Here is a 20,830-nt window from a genome sequence, read left to right on the forward strand (position 1 = left end):
TTTTTAAAAGGGGGGGGGGAGTGGGGGAAACCCACACGGCCTCCCGGGCAAGAAGCAAACCGGGGGCAAGAAAAAAACCCCTTCCCCCCCGGATAGGGGGCCCCCCCCCCCCCCCCCCCTCGGCGCCACCCAGGGGAATCGGCCGCCCCGCCTTCCGTGCGGCGCGGCACCCTGGCGCCCCGAGCCCGAGTACCCTCCCCCTCCCCCCCCCCCTCCTCCCCTTCCCCTGCAATCCCATCTCTGCGAACGCCGGCCGATCCATCTGCGAGCTGCGTGATCCACGCGCACGCTCGCCAAGGGCTAGGCGCTCTCGCCATCCGCGCACCTCCCCCCCTGGTCGGCGTCCACCGCACGCAACGACAATCCATCCATCCCGATTATGATCCCTTTCCCCGACCCAACAAACAAAACAAAAAAAGAAATATATCAAGTGAATTCTTTTTCGCGTGCGAACCGGCCCTCCTGCGCCCGGCCACTCGGTCCTCAACGGCCCTCGCGGATCCGGGACTTAGCTTTGCGTTGCGTGATGTGGCTCGCCGCCGCATCCACCGCCTCGGCCACCGCCTCAGGGTGCAACGAGACGCAGCGCGGGTGCGCGTGCATGACTGGTGAGTGCCGCTTCGCCAGGAGCATCGCCGCGGACGAGGGTGCCTGGATCTTCTGCCTGCACAACCCGCCGCTCTCGCCGCTGCACGCCACTGGCTCTGCGCTCTTTGCGTTCGTCGAGGCCGAGATCACGTACTCTGGCAAGGCGGAGGTGCACAAGGCGTCCGAAGACACCGAGTTCCTCGACCTGACCCGCACCGCCTCGGCCGAGGCGCGCGCGCGGGAGTGGTGCCGCCACCTGGAGGAGGTGAAGTCGTCGTGGTCGTCGCTGCTGCCGTCGTGGAGCGCTGACAAGCGCACGGATCGCTACTCGTTCTCTCCGCACTACCACTCCTGCCTCGCAGTCTGCCCGCGAGGCGAGGCCGCCGACGTGCAGGTCTCCTTCCGCCGCCGCTCGCCCTTTGAGCGCGACAGGGCGCGGGCCCGGCCCTCCGCACGAGTCCAGGCTCGGGGAGGCCCCCCCGACCCTTCCCGGCTCCGCGCCCTAGGCGCGCCGCCCCTCCGCCTACGAGTCTGGCGCAGCAGCGCTGCTGGTCGGGCTGCTGCTGCTCGCCAGCGCGGGCTACCTGGCCCGCTCGACCGCCTTCCACTATGGGTTCGGGATCGGCGCCTGGATGGCGCTCGGCGTCGCCCTCGTCGCCGTGCTGCTCATACAGCGGACGACGAGCGGCCGCAAGGGCGCGCCTCGCCGCCCTAGAGGGAGAGGTGGAAGGCACGAGGCGGACTGGTGCGCTCTGCGAGCAGGCGCGACCCTCTCGGCGGCAGCCTTCCTCGGCTGGGGCGGCTGGCTCCTGCGGTGGGGCAAGGACTACCTCCTCAGCCTGTGGACCTCCTACTCGAAGTAAGCACAAGTACCAAGTACTCGAGGCCCACACCCTCTCCGCGCCTCCGTGGGGAGACCACCCCCCCCTCTCCCCCCCCTCCTCCCCCCCCACCCCTCCACCCCTCCTCGCCCAACCTCCCGACCGCTCCGCCCCGCCCCTCACCCACCCACACCCCACCCCCACCCCTCCAGGTGGGTCCTCGCCTACCTCGGCGTCTTCGGCGTCGTCGGCTACGCGTGGACCTTCTGGCAGCTCCGCGGAGGACGCCTCGAGCCGTGGAAGGCTAGAGAGAAGCCACCGCCCTCCCCCACCCCGTCCCTCTCCCTCCCCTCCCCCACCCCGTCCCTCCCCCACCCCGTCCCTCCCCCACCCCGTCCCTCTCCCTCCCCTCCCCCACCCCGTCCCTCCCCCACCCCGCCCCTCCCTCCCCGCCCCGTCCCTCCCTCCCCGCCCCCCCCCCACCGCGGAGCCCGTCCCGCAACCCAGGCGGGGCTGCTCGAGCGGCTGCTGCGCCTCGGCGCGTGCGGCCTCCTCCTCTGCGCCTTCCACTCTGCCCGCGTCTGCCTCGCCGTCCTCCTCATCGCCCTCGCCGTCAAGTTCGCGCCGACGGGGCACACGCACCGCGCGAGCCCACGCTTCACCGCCCCGCCGCCGCCGCCCCATACCCTCCCTCCCTCCGCCGCAGGCTGGGCAGCTCCCTACAGCCGTGGCTCGCGCGCGAGGTGCCGCCCGCGCCGCCGCCGCCCGCCTACCGCGACCGCTACCTCACCGAGGAGGAGTACAGGCTGCAGGGCCAGCTCACGACCGACCGGGAGCTGCAGGCCGCAATCATCAAGCCACTCCCCGCAGCCCGGCCCGGACAAGCGCCCGCTCACGCGCCGCCCGCGAGCGCAGGCGCTCTTCGCCTCGCCCGAGGGCCGCCGGTGGCTCACCGCCGCCGCGGGCGACGGCCGGCTGCGGGTCGGCCCGCGCGAGGGCAGCGGTGGCGGCGACGGCGGCGGCGGCGACAGCAGCGATGAGGACGACTAGGGGCGCCGAGGGGGAGGGCGGGCGGCGACAGGGTTATTGCCTTTTTATGATTGCGGCGTGGCGCCGGGAGGCGCGGCAGCGCGAGCCCGAGCGCGCGCCACACGCACACCGGGGTAGGGGTGGTTATCTGCCGTGCCCGCCGGTTCACGTGCCTATTTGTGTGGCGGTCCCAGATTTGTGTTTGTCGTCTGCTATGTGCTATAGTGCTAAGGCTACCAGGTAGTATCTTATCTTTTGATACGACGCGCGGGAAAATCAAAATGAGAGCGTCCTCTAGAGGGTGTGGATCGGGTGAGTTGACGGAAATTCAGGGACCCGCGACCCACTTCCTGAGCCCTGGCTGTCAGGCTGTCAGGTGCTGACTGCTGTCAGGTGATCTGTCGGGCTGTCGGGCAGCTGTCAGGCACTGTCAGGTGCCTCTGTCAGACCAGCTGTCAGGTGCTGTCAGTGCTGTCGGGTGCTGTCGGGTGCGTGTCTGACAGTCGAGGGGATCTGTAGCTGTCGGGTGCTGTCGGAGCTGTCGGGTGTTGCTGTCAGACGCTGTCGGGGAGCTGTCGGAGCTGACAGGCTGCTGCTGCTGTCAGACGTTGGGCTGTTGCTGTCAGGTGCTGTCAGGTGGTGCTGTCGGGGTGCTGTCAGGCTCTGACACACACCAGCCACACTTATGACACTATCAAGAGGAGACCAGCAGGACTCTACTGGCGGCTACGCAGCTGCCCCCCTCCTACGGCGTGATCACGCCGGCGGCGGCGACCGCCTGGGGAGCGCAGATGGCGGCGCAGGCGCAGGCGGCGGCGGCGGCACAGACGGCGGTGGCCACCCCCACCCAGACGCCGTAGGCATATGGCTGTAGGGCCCCAGAAGGCTAGCTGGTAGCTTCATTTGTAGTAGCACAGCCGCCGGTGATAGAGAAGGGGTCCGCAGAGGTGGGGCGGGAGGGTTGAAAGAGAGACCCATGACCATCCCATGACTACATGGACATGGACATGGACATGGACATGGACATGGACCACACTCACATGTCTTTGCATGTAATTTTGTTACACCCTCATGGGGCACAAGAAAGAGGCTCTACGGGGTCTGTGTACGGTCTGTGCTGCTGTCGGGCTGTCAGCGCTGCTGTCAGACCACTGTGTGCTGTCGGGCTGTCGAAAGTGCTGTCAGCGCTGTCAGGCTGTCGGGCACTGTCAGGCGCTGTCCGGGGTTGCTGTCAGGCTGTCAGACCAGGGCTCAGCCCACTTCCGCCACAGACGCGAGACGGTCCCGCGCCTCGCCGCTCTTGTAAGACCGTCAGGGGCGGCGACCCCCCCATCTACAGATGATATGCGCATCTTGAGGGGACAAGGGTAAGTAGGGTATAAAGTATCCGTACGGCACGAATGGCTGGTTATACTGGGGTACATTAGGAAGTCAGCGCCATACTGCCATACCTGACAAGGACTCACACTGTGGTAGGGCCAGGTATCCGTACTGCTGTAGCAGTGCCCAGTGCGCCCGGTACCCGGATACCGGCGTCCGGCCTCCTCGTACTGCAATACTGCGAGAGGGGCGGCACAATACTGCCATACCTCCCACACACAAGTGTCGAAGTATGGCGAAGCATGCATACTTCAATACCACAGACTTCGCCGCTTGTACGCGGATACTGCAGATACTGCAGATACTGCAGATACTGCAGATACTGCAGATACTGCAGATACTGCAGATACTGCAGATACTGCAGATACTGCAGATACTGCAGATACTGCAGATACTGCAGATACTGCAGATACTGCAGATACTGCAGATACTGCAGATACGGGTGGGTGCCGATTGCGCTATACAACAGCGGCTGCGGCACCCCACAGCCTCGGTGGAACAGCTGCCAAAAGCAGAATATGCACTATTACGAGGGGGGTGTGGCATCTCTTGCGAGTCTCGCGAGGGGCGCCTACTAACCTCGCTTGCGAGGGGCGTGTGGCATGTCTTGCGGGGCTCGTGAGGGGCGCCTGCCAACCTCGCTTCGTCGAAGCGGCGCTTCGTACACACAACCACCCTGCCGCAACCGTCGCCGGCGCGCGACACGTTCCCGTCGGCCGGACTGTCCTCGTCGAGTGTGTGTCGCCAACCAAGGCGGGACGCACTCAGGGACGGTGCCGACGAGACGTGAGCCACGGTTGCGTGCAGACATGATTGCGTCACCTGGTGGGTCGCGGCGACACACGCGCTCAGGAGTGCAAGCTTGAACTTTGCAGGCATTGGCCGCCGCTGCCGGTACAGTGCATCCTGGCAGAGCCAGCGCGGCGGCGGCAGATCTGGGCTGCGGGGGTGGTGCTGCCACACCCCACCCGCCTGTTGCCACAGACGACCCGGATACCGCGGATACTGCAGATACTGCAGATATTGCAGAATACCGCAGATACTGCAGATACTGCAGATACTGCAGATACTGCAGATACTGCAGATACTGCAGATACTGCAGATACTGCAGATACTGGAGCGCGCCCCCGAGATACCTGGTTACTTGGGGGGGTTGCGGGACCACGTAAGGAGTGGTATCCCTGTACCCATACTTGCGGGTGTGACCGCCGCTACCTGTGTACTTGAGACGAGTTGCAACATACTGCCATATGTGCGTCTCAAACTCCCCATACCAGCATACGTCTAGCTATGCGTCTACGAAGTATCTTTAAGTACCAGCGTATGCCTACCTGGCGCAACAGCAGGATTTACCTGCCTACCCCGAAGATGGAAATAGATACCCCGATACGTTCATACCTCACGCATACCCTACTTCCCCCTGTCCCCTGAGATAATATGCATCTAAGAAGATGCGCCCTACTTGGACTGCGAGTAATGGACATCTCTACCCAAGACCAGTAGATCGTTGGGGTAGAGATAGTGATCTGTGATCTGTAAGGGTCCGCCCGCAGGCGCATTTTGTATACCGAGGCGGTGCCCGGTGCCGAACCTGTCGGACCTTTAGACAGCATTGTAGATCCCTGGGTGATGGAGAGGGCGGTCTGTCGGCGCCAAACCACATCCCACCGAGGTGGGCAGGTTCCACGCGTTCCAACCGTGATCCAGACCGCCCCGTTGGAGGTAGACCGCTCGTCTAGCCAATCAGCCTTAAGCGAGCGGCCTGGCCGTTGGAATGGCCGAGTTTGGTGGACTTGCGTCCTCGCATCGGTCGTGATCACAAGCATGGTTACAATTCAAGATTAAGACTGGCGGATCTCTCACACGGACACGCCCAAGTCTCGCCAGTAGATCCCTCCTGTGTCCGGTTCCCCATTCAAGACTAAGATCGAAGATTGAGATTGTGGATTGCAGATCGCTGAGCAGCAACAACGGGCCAAAATGTGGAGACAGGAGATGGAGAATGCAGATTGTAGATCCTAGCGCCCAGCCATCCGCCCCAGATGTGAGATCGAAGATTGAAAATGGAGGTCGTAGATTGCTGCCGGCGGCGACAGTGGCCAAGTAGAAGATTGGAGATTGGAGATGAGAGCGATGGTCAGTGTGAATGAATCCATAGCGCATCTCCTTGAAGGTTCGAGCCCCCCCGCCCCTCCCCCGGCCCCCGAATCGAGATTGGAGATTGGAGATGGAGATCGGAGATCCAGGGCGGTCTGCAAACACGGAGCGCGCTGCGCGGCGCGCGCGGTCTACGCCGAACTGGGGGCGGTATCGTGGTTCACGCTGCCAACTCGGCAAACAAGTTCGCCGTAGACCGCGCGCGCAGCGCGCTCCGTTTGCAGACCGCCCTGGCGGACTCGTTTACACTTCCAAGCTCAAGCCAGGCGCCGCAGGCCATAAAGAGGAGCGCAGATTAAAATGGCGCCGCAGGCTCCCCGGGCCGTCCGCGCTATTAGGCTGAACAAGGTTTTCCTCTCGCACCCCGTCTCTTTTCCTTTCCTTTTTTCTCTGCAGCACCCTCTCTTTTCCTCTCTATTTTCCCGGGAAAACCATCAAATTTTCCGGGCTCTGAGCCGAGTCTGAGGCTGGTTTGGGCCCAAATGCCAAAATCAGCCAAATCGGCAAAATACCGGGTATTTTGCGGGTATACCTGGAAAACCCCGGGTATACCTGGAAAATATCCTGCGACCGCCTGGGTATCGTGCCGATTTCCTCAATTTTGCGTCAGATTTTGCCCCAGACCAGCTCTCAGACTCAGTCTCAGGGAAACTCGCGAGTTTCCAGAATGGAGCACCAAACACCCTCTGTTTTCCCTGGAAATTTCCGGAAACGCAAAGTGCTGGGGACCCTCTGTTTTCCTTTTTGTTTGCCGGGAAAGCTTGTGCAGGCCAATACCGCGCACAGAACCTTTATCCCCCCCCCAATTACTCCCGTAACTCAAAAAACGATCTGGGTTAGTTAGCAATCAACCACTGCACCCTCCTCTTTTCACTTAGCACCTTGCGATCGTTGCCCCTGAAAAAGAAAGAAAACGGACAAAAGCACCCACGATTTCTTCCAAACCCGCGCCCGCTTTGAGCGGGAGGGCGGCTCCTGTGACGCTCATTGCTGAGCACATGGCGAAGATGGGCGGAGACGCGGTCTACGCGAAGCGCTCCGACCGCGGCTGCACGGATGTGCTCTGCCTGCTCCTGCTGCTCGCCACCTGGGGTGCGATGATCTCCGTCACCGTCATGTCGGTGATCAAGGAGCCCGACATCGTCAACATCCTGAGGTACCCGCGGGACGAGTATGGACAGTTCTGCGGGCAGCCCGGCTCGGCGACGGAGGACCTGCCGCGTGCGCTGTACCCGACGCTCGACGCTGACTTTGCGAGCCAGGTGGCCGAGGCCAGCAGCCTTCCATTCTGGGAGTACTACAAGCTCAAATTCACGTCGATCTGCGTCGCCGAGTGCCCAGACGGCCTGTCGCTCTCCGAGTCCGCCCTGGGCGTGTACGGCGGCGCGGACTACCCCACCGGAGACGCCGTCAAGGACGATTCCAGTTGGAACTACACCACGCCCGAGTTTACCTACACCTTCCGCACGGCCAACCTGTACGGGCGCTGCCTCCCTCTCGGCAACACCTTTGCGGCGCCCGAGCAGGTTCTGTGCGTCTCTCCCAACTGCTCGTATGCCATGAGCGCGCTCGCCATCAACGTGACCGAGTGCGCCGTGATCCCGTCGCGAGCCGACGAGCGCGAGACGTGGGAGGTGTGCGCCGAGGACACCGGCAGCGCCGTCTGCGACGCGCAGGAGAAGGCGTGCGAGGTTGCGGTGCGGGTCGAGACGGCGCAGACCTTCCTCCCGGCCGACGGCGACGAGACGACGGACGCGCTCACGCGCAAGCTTGCGCAGTACGTCGCGCTCACGCTGCGCATGTGGGACTCCATCGCCGCCTCGTGGCGGGTCGTGCTGGCGCTTGGCGTGGCGCTGCCGGTGGCGCTCGGCTTCATCTACGCGGTGCTGCTCTCCCTCTTCGCGGGCGTGGTGATCTGGTCGCTGCTCGCGCTGCTGCTCGGCGGCATGGTCCTGCTCTCCGCCATCCTGTGCGTGCACGCCGGCTGGCTCGACGTCCCAACCGACGCGTACTCCACCTTTGAGGACGCCCTCGGCGCCGTCGCCAGCAACGACACCGCCGCCATCGCGTCCGCGCAGGCGGAGTCGCTGCTCGTGCCGGCCGGCTCGCTGTCCAAGGACTGGTACGTCGTCTTTGCCGTCCTCTCCATCGCGGCCACGCTGGTCATGCTGCTCTGGTTCTGCGCCTCGTGGCGCGCCATCCGCAGGGCAGTGGCCATCACCGAGGAGGCGACGAAGGTCTTCTCGACGCTGCCGTCGCTCATGATCTGGCCGTTCGTCGAGCTCGGCTTCCAGGCCGCCTGGCTCGTGTACGGCGTCTTCGGCCTCGCGGTCATCTCCTACCCGCCCGTCTGGGGAGGCGGCTCGACCACCACACTGCTCGCCCTCGCGCACGTCGCCGGCACGCTGTGGGCGATCCAGTTCATCAAGGCGTGCGACTACACCACGATGGCCGCCGCGGTCGCCTACTGGTTCGTCACCACCAACGTGGAGAAGGACGGCTGCTGCGGCGCCGCAAAGTGTTGCCGCGGCTGGTCCTCCGGCCTCGGCTTCCCAAAGCTGCTCGACGCCGCCTGGACCGTGTCCACGCGCCACCTCGGCTCGCTCGCGTTTGGCTCCGCCTGCATCACCATTTGCCAGCTGCTCCGGCTCGTGCTGTACGCGGTCCACGCGGCCACCAAGCAGACGAAGGCGGACCGCAACTTCCTCGTCCGCTTCCTCTTCAAGTGCGCCATGTGCGCCCTCTGGTGCCTCGAAAAGTGTGTCGAGTTTGTGTCGTACTATGCGTACGTGCACATCGCCATCGACGGCACGAGCTTCTGCGTCGCCTGCCGAGACACGTTTGGGCTGATCGTTAAGTACCCGGCGCAGACCGCGATCAACTCGCTCGTCAAGCGGCTGCTCTGCGGCGTGCTGCTCGGCCTCTCCACCCCCTTCCTCGCCTCCGCCTGTTGCTTCCTCTACCTCGACTCGCTCGACGACTTCACGGCGAGCCACTCGCCGCTCTACTCCGCCGCCGCCGTGTTTGTCATCGCGTGGTTCGTCGCGTCGGGCATCTCCAACGTCTTCGAGGCCATCCTCGACACCGTCTACCTCTGCGCCTTCCAGGACATGGACCAGAACTCGCCGCCGCGCTACCTCTCCGCCTCGATGCGCTCTGCGCTCGGCATCGACGCTGCGAGCGAGGAGGCGGGAGGCTCGGCCGAGTACTTCAAGAAGGCGTCAGACCGTCACCAGCAGGCCGGAGGGGCGGTGCCGGTGGCCAGGGAGGACGGCCAGCCCCCGATGCGTGCGATCTCGACCAGCGACGGCATCCGCGCGTGAGCGGGGCCGCGCGAAAAGCAACTCTCGGACGCTGCTTTCCCATGGCGCTCGAGTCCCATGGTACATCACACTAATCACTATCAGCTGGAGTCGTACGTACGTGTTAAGTAGCATGGAGAACACGCCGACATCTGTCAGAGACCGATCTGTGTAAGACGACGCGCGCGCAACACGCGCATGTGTTTTCAGTATCAATATATTGCGGTGTGGCGCGCGCGTGGGGGGGGATGTAAAGACTAAAGAGGTGTTCCTCTGGGCCCATCACTGCCCTCGTCCGGTGCGTTGAGGGCCCGGCCGCGACCGACTCAGCTGGGTCGCGGCATGCCCACGAGCACGGAGTGCTGCCCGCCCGTGCTCGCGTCGAGCACCGCGCGGCTCGCCAGCTCAGGCCCCTCAACCAGCGTCGGGGCGGTCTCGTCCTCGCCGCGGCCCGTGCAGAGCTGGCCCATGTCGCCGACGCCCCACGCGTACAGGTCGCCTGCACGGAGACCGCCCCGGTGAGAGGGTGAAGGGGGGGTGGGAGAGAGGGAGGAGGGAGGAGGGGCGCGACTCGCCCGAACCGTGTGTGAGAAGCTGCAACTCGGCGGTATCTCGGCGACATCTCGGCTACGTCTCGCCCGAGCGCGAGACGACCAGGTTGTGAGAGTGGCCGCACACGATCTTGTGGCCGGCGACGCCGCAGAGCGCCGCCACGAGCGTCGGCGTCGGCTGCTGCTGGACGCCATCGCCCAAGCCGAGCTGGTGGTTGTCGCCGCGCCCGAAGGCGTAGACATCGCCGCGAGTGGTGAGTGCGAGGGAGTGGTGCTCGCCTAGCGCGGGGTGTCGGCTCGTGTCACGCCTCTCTGCGCCTGGCGGAGCGGACCAGAGGCCCGAGCTCGCCCCCGGCGAGCATGCAGACGCCGAGCCCCTGCAGGCCGCCGAGCAGGGTCGGGGTGCTCGTCTTGTTTGGGTCGAGCGAGCCGAGGCCGAGCTGGCCCATGTTGTTGAGGCCGCACGAGTAGACGTTCTCGCACTCGGTCAGCAGGAAGGTGTGGTACGCGCCTGGCGGAGGGGGGAGGGGGAGAGGGGAGGGGGGCGAGGTCGGGCGAAGGCGGGGCAGGGGAGGGAAAGGAGGATGCGAAAGGGCGCCTGCAAACGCCGCCTTGATCTGCAGCCGGTCGTCGAATTTAAACTCCTCCGCCTGCCGCTCGGAGATGGCCGCCTGCGGGCGCCAGGTCAGCCGGCGCCATGTGGAGGCTCGCCCCAGATCTCGTCCAGATCTCATCCACATCTCGGCTGTGTCTCGGCCGTGTCTCTGCTGTGTCTCCCCATATCTCGCACCCGGTGCTCGAGGTACAGCGTCGCCGCCTCAGTCTCCCCATATCTCCCCATATCTCCCCATATCTCGCACCCGGTGCTCGAGGTACAGCGTCGCCGCCTCAGTCTCCCCATATCTCCCCATATCTCCCCATATCTCGCACCCGGTGCTCGAGGTACAGCGTCGCCGCCTCAGTCGCGTCCCACGCCGCGTCCTCCTTGAGCCGCGCCTTGACCCAATCGCGAAAGTTCTCGTTGAGCACCTACAGAGCGAGCCAGCGCCGCGTCCGGCGGTGCCGCGTCTCGCTCGGCGAGGGGCGGCGGCGTGTGGCTGCCCTCGCGTGCCGCTCGTACAGGCTGGTGCCGGGAGGGGCGGGCAGCCGCAGCGAGCGAGGCGCGCCCGGCGCAGTGAACTTCTTCTTGTCCGCCTTCTCGGTCGGCCACTCCTCCTCGTGCATCGCCTGGCCGCTCTCGTTGCAGCCCCACGCGTACACCTGGCGGACGGCGGCTCGCGGCTCGCGGCTCGCGGCTCGCGGCTCGTGGCTCGCGGGTCGTGGTTCGCGGGTCGTGGTGTGCGGAAAGAGGTTGTTGTGCGGCCCGCGCCACTGCTCTGTGGCCTGCTGCTGCTGGCTGCTCTGCTGCTGGCTGCTCTGCCCCTGCCTGCTCTGCTGCTGGCTGCTCTGCTGCTGGCTGCTCTGCTGCTGGCTGCTCTGGCTTCCTAGGGCCGCCGCGCGCCTCGTACCCGTCCGCAGACACGACGACCGTGTGGTCGGTGCCCGAGGCGATGGCGCGCGCAGTCACGCCGGGAAGGACGCGCCGCGGCTGGTCGGCCTACTCCACCTCGCAAGCAAGCTCACCCCTCGGCCCAAGGGCAGGGGGCGGGCAAAGGGTGCCCTGCCCGCCTTTGCGAGGTCGGGGGAGTAGCCGATGTACCCGTTCGAGTCCTTGTAGGTGCCCCAGGTGAAGACGCGGCCGTCCCGCGCCAGGGCGGCCGAGTGGTTGTCGCCGCAAGTCACACTCTTCACCGGCACGCCTGGGGTTAGGGTTAGGGTTAGGGTCAGGGTTAGGGTCAGGGTCAGGGTTAGGGTTGGCAAGTCACCACTCTTCACCGGCACGCCTGGCCGACCACACACCGGGACGCGTCACCAGCCTCCCCTCCCCTCCCCCCTCCCCCCCCTCCCTCCCGCCACCTGCTAGCTCGCCACCGACCTCGCGCGGCTCCGCCTCCTCGCCCGGCCTGCCGAGCACCTCGTCGTCGTTGCAGCCCCACGACCAGAGCCGCCCGTCCAGCCCGAGCGCGATGCTGTGCAGCCCTCCGCACGCCACCTGAGGCAACGAGCACGCCGGGGCTTCGCGGCAGCCAGGCAGCGCACACCAAACCGCACGCGCGCAAGCCACACTGCGCGCCACACTCCACGCCACACTCCACGCCACACTGCACGCCACACTGCACGCCACACCGCCACCGGAAGTCCCGTCCCGCAGGCGCACGCCGACGGACTCCTACCCCGGGCCCACCCCACCTGGCAGATCTGCGCCGCCGCGATCGGCAGCAGCAGCAGCTTCACGCTATCGCGCTTGCCCTCGTCGCCAAATCCCAGTTGCCCGCAGTCCCCGTTTCCGGCGATCAGCAGCTCGCCGCTCTCGTTCCCCGTCCGCACGAGCGCGTTGGTGCGGCCGCGCTTGGCGACTGAGGCCGGCGCCTCCTCCGCGGGGCGCTTGGACCGTGCCGTCGCCGTCGCCGCCGCCGCTGGTGCTGCTGCGGGCGCTGCCGCGCCTCCGCCAAAGACAAAACCACCGCCGCCGTTGGCCGCTGCAGGAGCGCCGCCACCAAACGTGAACCCGCCGCCGCTGCTGGCGGGCGCACCGCCAAACTGGAAGCCGCCGCTGCCTGCGGAGGAGGGCGCACCACCAAACGTGCAGCCGCCGCCTCCGCCAGCTGGAGCTCCGCCGAATTGGAAGCCGCCGCTGCCGCCGCTGCTGCCGCCGCCGCCAGCGAACGCGGCGGCAAAGGGGCTCGGCGCGGGAGCAGCGTCGGGATCGACTATGTTGCCCTGCGCGTCCAGCTTGTGGTGCTTCGTGCCCTTCTCCACCTGCATAGGGCAGCGCGTCGACGGCTGAGTGGCGGGCGTGCACGGGAGTGCGGGCGGAGCGTGCGTGCACCATGATGGTCTCGCCGGTCGACTCGTCGATGCGCTCCTCATACTTGTCCTTGAACAGGTCGCCCCAGCCGGACATCGGGGGCAGAGACCCAGCCGGCAGCCCGGTGGGTCCCCGCGCAGCGGAGACACGAAGCCGCGCAGGCGAAGCAAGAAACGCGGCGGCATTCTTCTCCACGGAAGGCGTGTTGTCGGCGCTCGCAATCTGTGGGTTCTCGCTGAGTGTTATCTGTGACATCTGGACACATGGCCTGCAGATTTAGATCTAGCCCTCTGGGTATCATCTTAGTCGCCGCCACACCCACGAAGAACTCTCCACAAACATGAGCGAATTTTTATTTCTATCGACCGACAAAGGAGAGCAGGAGGTGAAAGGAGGTCAGCACAACTTCCAAGGACGCACGAGCGAGAAGCACAGCAGAGCAGACAGATGACGATCACCACCCAGCGCACGACCGCCAACTCTCCGGCGCAGGCCGCGAAGAACCGAGTCCGGGGGCCGACGGTCGCGGCGCGCCGGCGCGGCGCAGTGGACGCAGCCCGGTTCGCAGCTTCGCGAGCTACGGGGGTGGCCACGGCACGGCCCGGTGGCCGCCCCCGCAATGAGGCCAAGCGGTGGGCATCCGGCAAAAGCCGCAAGACGGGATTCGCGAAGGCGCGGGCCACTTTCCGCGGCGGAGGCCGCGGAAGCGTGGCGGCTGCGGAGAGGCACGACAGCATGATGACAAAAGCACGCTGGCGGGGCACCGAGGCAATCGCAAGGGAGACCCCAGCGGGCTCTTTGTCGGTCGCATCGATGCCGCAACGCAAGGACTACACCAACGACGCCGAGCACCACGGCAAGTTCCAGGTGTGGCTCCAGGCAGGCAGCTTCCAAGGCAAGGCGCGTGATGGTGCGGCGGTGCGGGCAGAGCACGCCGCTTCCTTAGGCTCACACGTGTGGTTAATAAAACGGACACCTCTACTAAATAAAACGGACACACCAAAAATAAATACAACGGACATCCCAAGCTAGGGCTGGGTGGAGGACAGACACGTCCCCACCTTTGCAGGATTTTGCAAAAGCGAGGGGGGAGGGCGCATCGCCGCGCGGAGAGGGCTGGGCACAGGGGATAAATAAAAACGACCCTCATTTTTATTTCTATCGGCCGACTCGCCGAGGACTGCCCGACCATCGGGGCTTGTCAAAGGTTTCACACGAGCCCGGCGCCAGCGGCGGCCACCATGCTTGCGCGGGCGGTTCGCGCGCCGGCAGCGCGGCTGGCGCCGCGCTGGTGCCGTCAAATGGCTGTGCAAAAGTTCCCTGTGCCGGAGATGGGCGACTCGATCAGCGAGGGCACCGTGCTCGAGCTGAGCAAACAGGTCGGTGACTATGTTGCTTTGGAGGAGGTCCTTGTGGTGGTGGAGACGGACAAGGTGACGGTGGACGTGCGGTCCCCGGCGGCTGGCACGATCACGAAATGGTTCGCCAACCCCGACGACACCATCGAGGTCGGCAGCGACTTGATTGAGGCTCGCCCGCCCGGCCCTCGCTCCACAACCTCTGCCCCGGCCCACACCACGGATGAGCCCCTTGACCCACCCACCCCGCCCCCAGATTGACGTCGGCGTCGGCGAGCCTGCACCTGGCGCCGCACCGCCCCCCGCGCCGGCGGCTGCCGCGCCGGCGGCGCCTCCCGCCGCGGCAGCTGCGCCTGCACCGCCGCCTCCAGCGCCGGCGGGGGGCCGGATCCACCCGGGCGGCGCGCCGTCCCTGATCCGCTTCCGCTCGCAGGGTGGACCTGCGGCCGCTGCCGCGCCCGCCGGTGCGCCGAAAATGGGCGCTCCTCCTGTCGGAGTGAGCGTCGACGAGCTCCCGGCGCGCTTCCGGCGGGCGCCGATGAGCGAAGATGAGATGGAGGCAGTCATGTCGGGGGGGGCTTCGGTCTCCGACTGGGCGTGGGTCAAGATCCGCTGGTGAGTCGCGCTCTCTGGCGGGGCGAGGGGCTTGGCAGGCGCGAGGCGGCCGGCGGGAGAGGCCGCCCGCACGAGGGAGGGGCCGCCTGCGGGAGGGGGACGCCTCGCCGACAGCCTCCCGGGGCGGCGGCGAGACCTCCGTGCGGCAGGGCGGGGAGGGGGCGGAGGGGAGAGGGGGGGGGGCGAGCGTAGACGCACATGGTGGCGTGCGGGGGCTGGGCGGTCGGTCGGGCGGGGCGTGTTGACTGTGTGTGTGCGAGTGCCTGCCTCGGGCCCGCCCCCTCGTGAGTCGGGAGGGGCGAGCCGTGGCATTCGGCTGCGGCGCTCCTCGAGGCGCCGTCCCCGGCAATGAGGCCCTGGAGGTGCAGAGGCCGGGCGGCGGCTGTCCAGCTTTGGTTCGCGGGTTTGATGGCGGGTGTGGCGCGGGCCTCGTCCGCTCTGTCCCAGGCGGGGCAGTGCGGGGTGCGCGCCGCCGGAGCCTGCGAACGGAGATCTCTCTCCATACAGTAGACGTCGAGTCGTTGTTTTCTCTACTCCGCCGCTTGCCCCAAACCGAAAGGCGGAGGCGGAGGCAGCCTGGCTGGCTGGCACCGGATGTGGGATGTCAGTGAGAGCAGAGAGAGATAAAAAATGTGGCTAAATGGGTTGGGTCCAAACGTTAAGAGCTGAACAGTGTTGCTAGTGTTAACAGTAACAACAGAACAACAGTGGGGCTCCCCAACAACAGTAGCTAACGTTAGGCCGGCTGAACAACAGTAAGGAAGGCCTGGCAGTGACCCACACGATGATCTCCAGCGTCCCAGTGCGGGTGTAATACCCGAAAATACCCGCGGGAAAACCCAGGTATTTTCGGGTTTTACCCGGGTTTTTTGGCATTTTCTGCTTGCTGACCACTGAACAACAGTAACAACAGTAACAAACAGTAACAGCTTGGGCTGGGGAGAACAAAGTGTTGAACAACGTTGAGGATTTCAGCCAACAATAGTGCAACTGTTAGGCCCAAAGTTAACGTTTGACAACCCTAGCGCATAAAAAGCTGAGCGAGCGCGCGTCTAGATAAAAAATAAAATCTTTTAGATATGTCGCAAAATCCACCTCCGGCCTCCGGGTTCGTAAGAGCTACATACACTGAAAATGTTAGTCGGCATCGAGGCCCACTCAGCGCGAACACGTGGCACAACGGACGAGCTCCCGGTCGCCGACATGCTCTGTCTGGCTGCGGATCCGGGGTGTGTAACGGGGGAGGGCGGGGGAGGGGGCGGGGAGTGGCGCGGCGCGCGCGGCGACGGGCGCCGACCGCGACACGCGTCTTTGAGCGGCGAGCGGGGTGGAGCGGGGGTGGGGACGCGCCTCTGGAGACCGAGGCGAGCGAGTGGGGCGGAGACGGAGACACACTCTGAGGGCGGGGCGCGGTGTGGGATTGTGAGAGGAGGCGGCAGTGGGCGGGGCGGCGATCAGCGGCCGGCGGCAGCGGGCGGCGGCGGCCAAGCGCGACGCGCACCAGCTCAAGGCGTCGCGCGAAGGTCGGTTGTTCGTCGTCCCTATCTGGGCCTGTACATACTTTTCCGACAAACAAAAAGGAAAACAGAGGGGCCCCAGCACTTTGCGTTTCCGGAAATTTCCAGGGAAAACAGAGGGTGTTTGGTGCTCCATTCTGGAAACTCGCGAGTTTCCCTGAGTCTGAGAGCTGGTCTGATGGGGCAAAATCTGAGGCAAAATTGCCGGCAACATCCCGGGCTTTTTCCATACCCGGGTTTTTCAGGTATACCCGCAAAATACCCGGTATTTTGCCGATTTGGCTGATTTTGCTTTTTGGGCCCAAGGCCAAGCAGCCTCAGACTCGGCTCAGAGCCCGGAAAATTTGATGGTTTCCCCGGGAAAATAGAGAGGAAAAGAGAGGGTGCTGTAGAGAAAAAAGGAAAGGAAAAGAGACGGGGTGCGAGAGGAAAAGTATGTACAGCCTAATCCCTACCTTCTCCTGGGAAAGTTATTTAGTACGACCCCGGTTTCGGATATCGGCGAACGATCGGAAGGGTGCCGCCTGCACACAAATGGAGTCCAGCGATGTGGGACCTCAGTCCCAGAAGCTTGGAGCTTCAGGCCGCGACCACGTGGCTAGGTGGACACTAAAGTGCCATTTTGGCGCCAAATCTTGGCGGGAAATGACACGTGGCTTGGCGGGAGTGTGGTGTGGCTGCGCTGCTCGACAGCGCTGCTGTTGAGCGCCAGCTGCTGCTCCCTTCAGCCAGACGGCCGGGCCTGCGCAGCACGACCGCTGGCCTTCCTCCTGCACCACAGGAGCGCGCCAAGGCGCGCGTCTGGGCAAGCAGTGCGTCTCATCGCGATGCGAGAGTCGACGCTGTGACGCCGCCGCTCGCCGGCTAGAATGACAGTGGCAGCATTCGAGTACGCGTCGAGCTGTGCGTACCAGCACTTGTATGCGAGCTCATTGTGTCCCTGAGCTGCTGTGGGGTGCGTGGGCTCAGCTGCGGAGCACGTACTGGGCGGCGGTAGGGGGGTGCTCCTAAATAACTTTCCCAGGAGAAGGTAGAGAGTGTTGTGTTGTGTTGTTGTTTTGTAATCCCTATCGTGGCACACGACTCACGAGGGAGGGAGGGAGTGAGCGGCGGTCGACCTCTCGGGACTCGGCGCCGACAGCGCATGCGAGTTGAGTGGACGGGCGGGCGGAGGGCGGAGTGGGCGTTACCCTGTGTGACAAGCTGACAACACGCGGTCCAGACTTCACAAAGTGGTACCGCCTGTGCCTGTGCACCCCCCCGCCGGAACGCCGCGGACCAGCAGATTTGTCCACCTTGCTGGCGCTCGCTGGCTCCTAGCATGGGCGCTGCGTGCAGCTGCTCGTCCCGGCAGGAGGGGTCGTCCGACGACACGCCGACGCCCTCGCCGCCGCTATCCACCGCCATAGCCTCCCCGGCTGAGCCGGTGCCGTCGGAGCACGAGACGGTGCACGAGGCGCAGCCAGACGTCGAGAGCGCCGAGGGCCACGGAGAGACTGCGTCCAGCGCTTCCGCGGCAGAGGCTGCGGAGCCCGCGACCGACGTGATGACGGCGCGCGGGATGGTGCCAGCGGCAGCCGCGCCCGAGCCTGCATGCGCTGCTGCGCCTGAGCCGCCGCCCGAGCCGCCGACGGTCCTGGAATGGTTGCAGAGCTTCCGCGCCCTGAACTGCATACCAGGGTTCGCGACGCCCGCGCCCTGCTTGGATCGGTGCTCGAAGCGCGACTCGGGCGCCGCCACGGACGCCGCTGCAGCCGAGCGGGATCTTCCAGCAGAGACTGCCCCGCCGCCGGCCGCGCCAGCGGCTGCTCCCTGCGAAGGAACGGGCGAGCCGGTCCTCGTCCTGCCTCCGAGGGAGGAGCAGCTGCTGAGCACTCGGTCCGAGTCGGAGAGGGAGTCGCCGCCCGGCGCGCGGCGAAGCGAGGTGTCGCCCTCGTGCCGCGCGTCGCAGCACAAGGGGTCGGACCGGCAGTCGAGGCGCGTGGCCGGAGACAAGAGCACAGCGCACAGCAGCAGCAGCGGCGGAGGGAAGAAGGGGCGGCGGCGGTTGAGCGGCGTCCAGGCCACGCGCGATCCGACGGAGCCGCCGAAGCGAAGCGACCTCCTCGCCGAAGAGAAGGCACTATGTACAACCGATACACCCGCTCCTCCCTCCCCCCGTGCCGAGGAGCATGCTCCGGCCTCGTGACTGCCTCTCGGCGGACTACTCTCGGCTGAACTAGCGCCCGCTCTCCCACCCCTTGTGCACACGCCGCAGCACTCCGGCGCGCTCCGACGCCTCCCTTCCCGACCCCCCCCCCCCCTTCCGGCGCAGGTCAAGGGCTTCGTCCCGCGCGAAGAGTGGCTCCCCTTCTCCGAGCCGGAGCTGCAGGTCCTCGCCACTGTCCGCCGCTGGCTCGGCGCCGCCCGCTTCGACGCGGTGCCGCTCTCGACTCGCCTGGCTCTGAGTGCAGAGGTCCTCTTCACACCCCTCTCTCTGTGAGCAGGTCCCGCTCGACTTGCTCGTCTGCTTCGTGCGCGGGTACGCGTACCGCAAGGACTGGGCGGAGACGGTCTACGTCGAGCTCTCCGAGGCGCGAGACACATCTCTCCCCCACCTCTCCCCCACCTCTCCCCCACCTCTCCCTCATCTCCCCCCCATCTCCCCCTCCTGCACCCTCCCCCTCCCCCTCCCCCCCCTGCAGGCCCTCGAGTGGCGCGAGAGGGCGAGCGCAGACTCGGTGCTCGAGATTACACGAGATTACACGAGATTACCCGAGATTGTGATGAGATGCGCAGGCTCGGTGCTACCCTCGCCTCCCGCAGACCACGGCAGGCACCCTCCCTCCACCCTCCCTCCCTCCCTCCCTCCCTCCCTCCCTCCCTCCCTCCACCCTCCTTAGGACCCTCCCTAGGACCCTCCCTAGGACCCTCCGATGACCCTCCGATGACCCTTCCCCCCCCCCCCCTCTCCCTCCCAGGTGCTCGACTCCCCTCCCGCGGACCGCCCGCTCTTCGAGCAGCTCTACCAGAGCGGGCCGGTCGGGCGAGACAAGCAGGGGCACATCGTCGAGCTGATGCGGCTCGGCCGGCTCAAGGTGAGACGGGCCGCACCTCGGCTGCACCTCGGCTGCACCTCGGCTGCACCTCGGCTGCACCTCGGCTATGGCTCGGCCGGCTCAACGCACCCCCTCCCTCCCACCGCTTCTCCCACCGCTCCAAGCGCCCGCCCTCTCCCCCCCCCTCCCTCCCCCTCCTCGAGGTATCCAAGCTCTTCAAGAGCTAGAGGTGTGAAGAGACGCTGTTCACACCCCCTCCCTCCCCCTCCTACAGGTATCCAAGCTCTTCAAGAGCTTCGAGCTCGACGCGATCATCACGCAGGCGCCTGGGAGGAGGAGAGGCGTGATCAGAGGAGAGGCAGTGAGAGGAGGAGAGGCAGTGACCAGAGGAGAGACAGCACACCCGCTGCGCCGGAGGGAACGAAAGGAGATTCGCTCGCCGCCGGGCCGCCACCGCTGCGCTACACTCGCCCGCCCTCTGTGCGCCACCCGCCCGCCTCCCCGCCTCCTCGCCTCTCTCAGGTCACCTACGCCGCCGAGGCGAAGCGCGCGTGCAACATCGCAAACTGCGGCGCGCTGGGCAAGCGGACGTACAAGACGGTGGTCGTGATCGACTGCGCAGGCAGTAGCTGGCCGAGGACGTGTCCAGGACGTGTCCAGGCCACGTGCGTGACGCGTCTCAGACATGTGCCCGCGTAGGCCTCAACTCGGACCACCTGACGAAGGAATTCCGCGTGCTGCTCAAGAAGACGGCCGAGGTGCTGTCCGGACACTACCCGGAGACGATGCACAAGACGTACATCATCAACGGTCCGCTCATCGTGCGCGCCGCGTGGAACGTGTCGCGCCACATGATGCACCCCATCTCTGCCGCGAAGTTCTCCATCCTCGGCTCCGACTGGAAGAAGGTCTTCGACCGGGACGGCGTCGTGCTCGACGGCAACGCGCTCCCCGCATCCATCAGCTGGAGCGAGGCTGTCGGCGAGCTCGCCGACGGCGGCGCGGCGAGGCGCCGCGGCTGGGCCCCTCCCGCCGACCTCGCAAACCTCGCGGCCCTCGCGGCCGTCGCGGAGTAGGGCGTGCGCCCTCGCGTTCTTCGCCAGCGCCCCCGCCCGTGCCCTGGAACGACCTTAGCACTCCTATTGAGAGGCGATCTCGGCTTCTCCGCTGACGCATACTGTGCGCGGCCGTCGCGAGATGAACGAACATGGACGATTCGCTGCCATGCTCCGGGGGCATGCTCGGTGTGGGGTGGCGGGATGGGTCTCTCGAATGTACCGTAATACGTGGGGCACCTGTGGGGCAGGGCAGGGTCGGTATACCTGTACCTGTGCAGTGGGGGGAGTCGTGTACGAAAGGACAGCACCGCATTCCGGCTCGTCTGCACCTGCGACCTGGAGCGCGCTTTGCGTTGGAGTGCGGCGGCGCAACAGTTCTCAGTTGAGTCCCGACGTGCGACGAGAGCTTCAACTTGCTTTTAGAATGCCTGAGAGCTTCTTCCCAAGATTCTTCCCACCGTACCGCCACGCACAGTGTACCCCCAACCCGCGCCGCGCACGCTTTTTT

At 65.8% G+C, this 20,830-nt stretch overlaps 4 protein-coding genes across 4 annotated transcripts; 3 read left to right on the forward strand and 1 right to left on the reverse strand.

Annotated features, from left to right (window-relative positions):
- Positions 1 to 6,973: 6,973 nt before the first annotated feature.
- EMIHUDRAFT_99852 (hypothetical protein) lies at positions 6,974 to 9,298 on the forward strand (the record flags this gene model as incomplete). Its single annotated transcript, XM_005780712.1, has 1 exon — positions 6,974 to 9,298. The coding sequence occupies one exon, from the start codon at positions 6,974 to 6,976 to the stop codon at positions 9,296 to 9,298; it is 2,325 nt and encodes a 774-aa protein (XP_005780769.1).
- A 1,559-nt stretch (positions 9,299 to 10,857) lies between these two features.
- EMIHUDRAFT_99853 (hypothetical protein) lies at positions 10,858 to 12,832 on the reverse strand (the record flags this gene model as incomplete). The annotated part of the gene is made up of 5 exons (XM_005780713.1): positions 10,858 to 11,088; positions 11,452 to 11,627; positions 11,785 to 11,920; positions 12,118 to 12,687; positions 12,758 to 12,832. 5 exons carry the CDS (start codon positions 12,830 to 12,832, stop codon positions 10,858 to 10,860), a joined length of 1,188 nt encoding a protein of 395 aa, XP_005780770.1.
- Positions 12,833 to 14,037: 1,205 nt separating this feature from the next.
- Positions 14,038 to 14,713, forward strand: EMIHUDRAFT_204165 (hypothetical protein; the record flags this gene model as incomplete). The annotated part of the gene is made up of 2 exons (XM_005780714.1): positions 14,038 to 14,244; positions 14,528 to 14,713. The coding sequence occupies 2 exons, from the start codon at positions 14,038 to 14,040 to the stop codon at positions 14,711 to 14,713; spliced, it is 393 nt and encodes a 130-aa protein (XP_005780771.1).
- A 2,795-nt stretch (positions 14,714 to 17,508) lies between these two features.
- EMIHUDRAFT_434740 (hypothetical protein) lies at positions 17,509 to 20,766 on the forward strand. The gene is made up of 8 exons (XM_005780715.1): positions 17,509 to 18,345; positions 18,541 to 18,645; positions 18,713 to 18,799; positions 18,911 to 18,946; positions 19,187 to 19,303; positions 19,539 to 19,625; positions 19,787 to 19,889; positions 19,964 to 20,766. Exons 1-8 carry the CDS (start codon positions 17,548 to 17,550, stop codon positions 20,338 to 20,340), a joined length of 1,710 nt encoding a protein of 569 aa, XP_005780772.1. The 5' UTR covers positions 17,509 to 17,547; the 3' UTR covers positions 20,341 to 20,766.
- The last annotated feature ends 64 nt before the right edge of the window (positions 20,767 to 20,830 follow it).

This window comes from Emiliania huxleyi (genome assembly GCF_000372725.1).
Source record: "Emiliania huxleyi CCMP1516 chromosome Unknown EMIHUscaffold_21, whole genome shotgun sequence".
Taxonomy (NCBI): domain Eukaryota; phylum Haptophyta; order Isochrysidales; family Noelaerhabdaceae; genus Emiliania; species Emiliania huxleyi.

Excerpts from the sequence above, each read along its gene's own strand:
- EMIHUDRAFT_434740 (XM_005780715.1), top strand. The coding sequence starts at position 17,548 with ATGGGCGCTGCGTGCAGCTGCTCGTCCCGGCAGGAGGGGTCGTCCGAC. Across the intron at positions 18,346-18,540 it reads ACCTCCTCGCCGAAGAGAAG|GTCAAGGGCTTCGTCCCGCG; the intron begins GCACTATGTACA and ends CTTCCGGCGCAG. Across the intron at positions 19,890-19,963 it reads CGTGATCGACTGCGCAGGCA|GCCTCAACTCGGACCACCTG; the intron begins GTAGCTGGCCGA and ends GTGCCCGCGTAG.